The sequence below is a fragment of the Lygodium microphyllum genome, chromosome 2 (genome assembly GCF_053477565.2).
Source record: "Lygodium microphyllum isolate KBCC chromosome 2, Lygodium_microphyllum_v1.1.10, whole genome shotgun sequence".
Lineage (NCBI taxonomy): Eukaryota > Viridiplantae > Streptophyta > Polypodiopsida > Schizaeales > Lygodiaceae > Lygodium > Lygodium microphyllum.
The window spans coordinates 96,240,920-96,247,696 of NC_141136.1; the positions used below are offsets into that span (position 1 = coordinate 96,240,920).

The following is a 6,777-nucleotide window of genomic DNA, read 5'->3' on the forward strand; positions in this document are numbered from 1 at the left end:
GAGAGAGAGAGAGAGAGAGAGAGAGAGAGAGAGAGAGAGATGGATGATTGTCTTTTAAAGATATTGAAAGGCAATCATCTGTCTCTCTAATACAAACTATTTTTTGACTTTTTATATAAGTAAAATCCTAGTTTGCCACACCCAATGGGTGTGTTTGGGATTCAAGTCCCCTTGAGTTTGGGTTTATAATGACAATATGAAGTGAATTTGCAATAAGTGTAAGGATTGCTTTATATCCATTTTGAATACTCATTTATGTGTATATTTAGACCTCTTACAAGACTTCCAACAAGTAAATGTTGCTTCATCTACATATCATTCATGATGTCGAGTAGTGTAAGGCAAACTAGGTCCAAGCCTAAACCTTAGGCACCCTTTGCACCTTAACTCTATAGCATGACACCTTTTGTATATCACATGCACTAACGGGCGAGCTTATGAGTGACGTTTTGTCTTTTGTGTATTAATGCAATTTGTGGCAAGCTACTTTCTAAAGGGGTTGTAATCAACCTTAGGCATAATAATACCATGGCCTCCTATTGCAATTGAGATAGGATAGTTCTCTCTTAAAATTTCTCCTATTATTGTAATCATAACACATAATATGGATACGTGCATAAACATATTAAATGCAAACATGGTCATCATGCATCATGCAATCACACTTTTTTCTTCTAAACATTACAAATGCATATGCATGCTTACATGCATGTGAAAAAAATGGTGAGTTTGAGGTGCAAGAGATGTTTCTATGTAAAATAGACTCTTCATAGTTTATTTCTTCATAAAATCTTCTCTTATAAGCATAACATTTTGCACAAGTGAGAGAGTGGAGTACGCTAGTGGATTTGTTTTGGCAAATGGGATTGGTGTTTTTGTAAAGATAATTATACTAATGAATGGTTTATCTTTAAATTAAACAACAATCATTTGTCCATTATTTTTTGTTAAGGAAAACTATTTTAAGGAACCAATGCTAATGATGCAATAAGGGAACATTTATGAGGTAGTAATCAAATAAATTAAAAAAAGCCTGGGTGAGTGGGTGAAAAGCTGTTGGATAGAGGTCTTGATGACCTATCCTATGGATGAGCAGACAAGATCAATTGAGTGTGCTTTCTCCCCCTTATTTCACATTTTCTATGAACCAAGTGTGGGATTAGTTTGTTAGTATGATGTGCTAGTTAGTTTCAAGGGTACAACATGAGCTTAATTAGATTGCTTTAGATGCTAACTGTGATTTCCCCATGAGGTAGGCTAGATTCTCATGGATGACCTGTCCTATGGATGAGTAGATGAGATCAATCCAGTGTGCTTTCTCCTCCTTATTTCACATTTTCTATGAACGAAGTGGGGATTAGTTTGTTAGTATGATGTGCTAGTCAGTTCCAAGGATACAACAACACGAGCTTCATTAGATTGCTTTAGATGCTAACTACGATTCCCCCATGAGGTAGGGTAGATTCTCCAAATCGTTAGTCACCCTAAAATTCCAAGATAGATTAAGGCAATAGACGGTTGATCGTCACTAGATTCAATCGACTACTAATATAGGTTACTTGATGGCCTCTATATTAGGTAACTTACAATTCTCTGCATTTGTAAGATATAAATATAACAACTCTTCTCTCCACCACCACAAAGATAGTGGCTTGTGACATGTTTAGGATGAAGGAGAACTTGATGATATAGCAAAAGATATAGGCATTGATAATTGTCCTATCATTATTGATGATGGATGTGGAGGTGAAGCTCAAGTATGGGCGCCCAAAGAGAGGAGGGAGGATAGCAGATCGAGTCTTCGTGGGCCTTATCCAATACGCTGGCCTGCTCGCTGCATGCAAAACACAAGAAAAGGAGATCATGAATACGAAGACAAAAGATGAAGGTGAAGAAGATGGAGATGCAGATGGTTTGATCCTTTCGAATTTGCAGAAGACAGAAGGACAGGATTCCAACCCATTCTGGTTGACTCTTGCCTGAGACACCAGCCATGGTTCCTGCCCCTGTCTTGGATTCCAAGTCCCTGAAGCCCTGCTTGTGTTGCCCTCCATCATGTCAGCCCGCCTCCATGTCTGGCATCCCCTCGAAGTGTGCGCTGCTGCCATGTGTCAAGACCATCAGGGGCTTGAACCTCGGGTGCCTGCAGTTTGCGCAACGCCGCGTGCGGGACAGTGGTTTGCAGGCACTTGGCCAGAGCAGCAATGCAGCAATCAACCTGAGCACAACATGCTGCAGATGCAGCCTTACTGCTGATGATGGTGAGAAACAGGTAAAGTTCTGGCATAGAACGGGACTTGAGTTGATCAATAATGTCATGTGTAAGTGCCTCCCTGGACTGTTTGGTTTTTCTTTCTAGCTGCATTTGGTGGCTGATTTAAAGAGCAGGATGCCTGCTACAATGGCACTGGCCTCTTCTGTGAATGCTTGCACTCAACTAGAAAGTTATTTGTGTGATTGAACAGAGTACATGGCCGTTAGTCATTTCTGGATTGAACAGAATCATCATAAGGGGTTGTAGAGATGCAGCAAATGGCCATGAGTCGTTTCTGGGAATCAATAGAATTATGAGAAGAGGCTGCAGAGTTATAGCAAATGGTTTGTTAGTCATTTCTGGGGTCTAACTGAGTAATCTTAAGGAGTTGCAGAGCAATAGCAAACGCCTGGTAGTCTGAGCCCCTCTTACGCAATGCTTTGTTCTACACTATTATGTCCAGGATGCCCCCGCCATCAATCATCACAGTTCAGACATTTCGGTTTTTAGCTTTAGTTGGGTATAACTTTCCTCAATCATGCTGTAATCGTATCATTCATTGTATGTGCAGATGACCAGGATTTTTCAAAGATCCACAGTTTCCATACTTGCAGCAGCCATGATGGCTTCTCTTTATTCACCAGCCTCACTCGCAGGTGTGCTTCAGACAAATAATGTCATTTCGGACCTTTCCGTGCTAATCTCAGGGCCACCAATCAAGGACCCCAATGCCTTACTGAGATATGCATTGCCTATTGACAACAAATCTATTAAGGAAGTCCAGAAATCTCTGGAAGACATCAATAACAGTCTGAAACTTGCAGGAGCCAAGGCCTTTGATCCAGCTCAACGGGTAGCTGGCCATTCCTTTGTCTTCTAATATGAAATTCAAGTTTCAAATTTAGAAATGGTCTCTCCCTCAGATTGAGAACTATTACATTCGTGTGCAGAATGTAAGGCAAGCTGCAAGGGCCTTGAGTCAAAACAAATCTGTCATCTTGGCCAGTCTACCTGATACCAAAAGAGAAGCTGGACAGGCTCTGCTGGACAAGCTAACTGTAGGCCTTCAGGACTTACAGAAGATTATTGAGGATCAAAACAGAGAAGGAATAGCTCCAAAGCAGAAAGAACTGCTATACACTGTGGGAGAGTAAGTCTCTGGCCTTGTATGTCTTCTGCTCATATATAATTAGGTCTGTGAGTTTTACTGCTGTTGTAGTTTTTAAAGGCTCTAAGAGAGTTGATTGGACTTGTACACACACTTTTGCTGCTCAAATCACAAAGGTCTGTTGAAGAGGTGTGACGTAAAAACAAAACAAAGACGTTAGGTGTAGTTTTGCACATGCTTATTGCATGCGTCTGTTACAAAGCACACTTGATAGTTACAGGCCACAGGTAAACAAGAATGGGAAGCTTGTGGTATTCTCAAACTGAGCACTTGTCAGACAATATGGCAATGCGCATGTTTGCATACTATGTAGTGGTTATTTGGTGGTCTAGATAATGCAAAGCCAGTCTTTTGTCAAATGTGATTGGTTCATGTCAATCCTCACATGGTTGTATGATTAAAATTTCAATGCCACCTTTGTTTTCCTTGCTGCGCCTTTATGCAGGTTGGTTTTTTCCCATGCAAAATTTTAAAGCAATGTTTTCCTTACTGCATTTTCATGAGGGTAGTGTGTGTGTCTCTTATGTGGGGCTCTTGTCATGGATTGCAGCTGAGATGTTCCTGGGCCATTGCGTTTCTGCAGTGTGGAAGAAGCTATGGTGGACAGGTTCCCTTTTGAGGTGCCAGAGGAGTATGCCAAAAAACCCCTGTTGAAAGGCAGGGCAATAGTTGAAATGAAAGTCAAAGTGAAGGATAATCCCAATCTAAAGGATGCGGTCTTTCAAATTGTTCTGGATGGGTACAATGCTCCTGTCACAGCAGGAAATTTTGTAGACCTGGTGGAAAGACGCTTCTATGATGGCATGGAGATTCAAAGAGGTCAGTAACCTCAGTATGGCAGGTACATTTAATTACCAGTTAGTGGTGAAAGTGTTTCTATTGTAAAGAAGGTTGTGAATTGGCATGGGAAGCTTGTTGTCTCTCTTTGCATTTCTTTGTGATAGCCAAGCAAAATATCTAATGACCAATGCAAACATTTGATGACCCAAGCAAAATAACAGATGACCTTTGGCTTTTGTGGAGGAAGCTGAAGATTCTAGCCAAAGAAAGTTCTGTGAACAGTACTCCATATTGATGTTTATTCTGATTTTATGCTAATAAGGTTCTGTCATACACAACTGGCAATGCATGAATGTATGGATACATAGTACATACATATGAAGTGAGACCAAATATAGTTCTGTGAACAGCACTCCATATCGATATTTATTCTGACCTTACGCCAATAAGGTTCTGTTGTACACAACTGGCATGCATGAATGTATGCATACATAAATCTTCCTTTGGAAAGATGGTCATTTTGCAGCAGATTCCATAAAACAAGTAGCATAAGCAGGAAGGCTGGCACATATGGGTGGCGGGCCTGGGGGGAGGGGAGGGGTGTGGAGAGGGAGAAAAACGTATAAAAACTAAGGAGCTAAGTATCTGTGTCTTTACAGCTGATGGTTTTGTCGTCCAGACTGGAGATCCGGATGGACCTGCAGAGGGTTTTGTGGATCCCAGTACAGGGAAGATTAGAACAATACCTCTTGAAATTATGGTTGATGGGGACAAGGAGCCGATATATGAGGCCACTCTTGAGGTGAAGTTTGCAAAGATAATTGTTTATGGCATGTCTCATTTATGCCTGTGGCATTGCAAAATCAACGTCAAAGCTGGCATATTTTTCAAGTCACTCTACTATTTGCACTTTGCTTTTCAATGTTATCTGCTGCAAATCTGTAGTCTTGCAGTGCTTTCATGTTGCAGTAATCCACTGACAAAAGACAGTGGGTATTGACAGGAGCTTGGGCGGTACAGGGCCAGAACCAAGCTTCCTTTCAATGCATTTGGCACCCTTGCCATGGCTCGAGAAGTAGGTGTCAAACTTTTCCTGTTTGCATGTCCTTGCTGGAACTCTGTCATTTAGCATTATTTGACTGAAAACTGCTCTAGCAGCTCATTTGGTGCAAGACTTTTGTTATTAATGGTTTTGTGATATAATGACAGGAATTTGAGGATAATTCTGCTTCCAGTCAAATATTTTGGCTTTTGAAGGAAAGTGAGCTTACTCCTAGCAATGCCAACATTTTGGATGGGAGATATGCAGTTTTTGGCTATGTCACTGAGAATGAGGACTTACTTGCAGATCTTAAAGTAGGGGATGTAGTTGAATCCATGAAAGTTGTGGCAGGACTAGATAATCTGGTTAATCCTACCTACAAGTTGTCTTGATTTGGGGCACTTAATCATGAGCACTTCACATGTTTTCAAGGATTAGAGATTTGGTTGCGATGCGGTCATTCATGTTCCATTGCTATGGATATAATTGAAACAGCTCAACTCCCGCTTTTTACTTCTCTTTCTGGAAGCATGTCCCTAGATTTGCCAGGGTTTCTCAATTCACAACATTTTAACATGGTTAGCCTAGAATGGGAATCTTGAAAGTCACTTTGTGGTACCCCTACCCAGAAAGCCAAAATCAGTGAAAGCCATTGATCATTCATCATTAAAGGCAAAAAAGCAAGCTTAAAAAACAAACTGATGTGGTAAGGTTTCTTCTTGCAAGTCTAACAGAGGTCAGATTTTGGGTCTTTTAAGGGAGATTGATTAATCATCATCAAAGGGGGAGGTCTACAAGGGAGATAGACCAGATCTTGGGCCTACCATTGGATAAGAATCTATCACTACCAAATTATTGGACGAGGGTCTAGCCCTAGTAGCTCTCAAAAACAATTAATAGGAGCAGTTTCTCCCATCATCTGGCACCATGTGTCGCAGCTCTATGGCCAACACTAGGTCCTTGCTCTCTTCCCTTGGCAAAGATTGCCATAACCCTAATGCCTACTATGGCTGTCTTGAGGACAATGAACAAACTGATACCTTTTGTACCACATTAGATTCCTGAAGGCTTGCCCCCTCCCTCGACAACTTAGAGCACCATCTGGGAAGACATGCTGTTTTATGCTGATCTTTGGTTGTTCCAATCAACTTGAAGAGCAAGAGTTGTCTCCTGCATATTTGCATCACGCTCCTCGTAATTGTGCTGATGGAGGCTATCCTATCCCAGAGCATGGGGAAGTACTTCATGATGGCCACAGGACTAAATGATTTAATTTGAGTGTTTCATCACAACTGGTTCTATAAGCAAGTTGTGCACAACAGTAGCAGATAATATAGTTGCGGTGATGTAGCTACATCACCACAGCTACATCACCATCATTACATCAACCTACATAATTAAGGAATATCATTACCCATCCAAAAAGTCTTGGGATTGCCCATGCAAAAGAACACAAGAAGAAAACCTAGAGTAAGTCCACAAATTTGGAAGGATTTGTGCATCTTCATAGAGAATAACAAGTGCCTACCCAGA

The 6,777-nt window shown here is 41.1% G+C and overlaps 1 protein-coding gene across 1 annotated transcript; it reads left to right on the forward strand.

Moving 5' to 3' along the window:
* The first annotated feature begins 1,770 nt into the window (after nt 1-1,770).
* LOC148040050 (peptidyl-prolyl cis-trans isomerase CYP38, chloroplastic-like) lies at nt 1,771-5,761 on the forward strand. The gene is made up of 7 exons (XM_087696489.1): nt 1,771-2,272; nt 2,826-3,107; nt 3,205-3,404; nt 4,006-4,241; nt 4,862-5,004; nt 5,206-5,277; nt 5,412-5,761. Exons 1-7 carry the CDS (start codon nt 1,994-1,996, stop codon nt 5,634-5,636), a joined length of 1,437 nt encoding a protein of 478 aa, XP_087552615.1. The 5' UTR covers nt 1,771-1,993; the 3' UTR covers nt 5,637-5,761.
* The last annotated feature ends 1,016 nt before the right edge of the window (nt 5,762-6,777 follow it).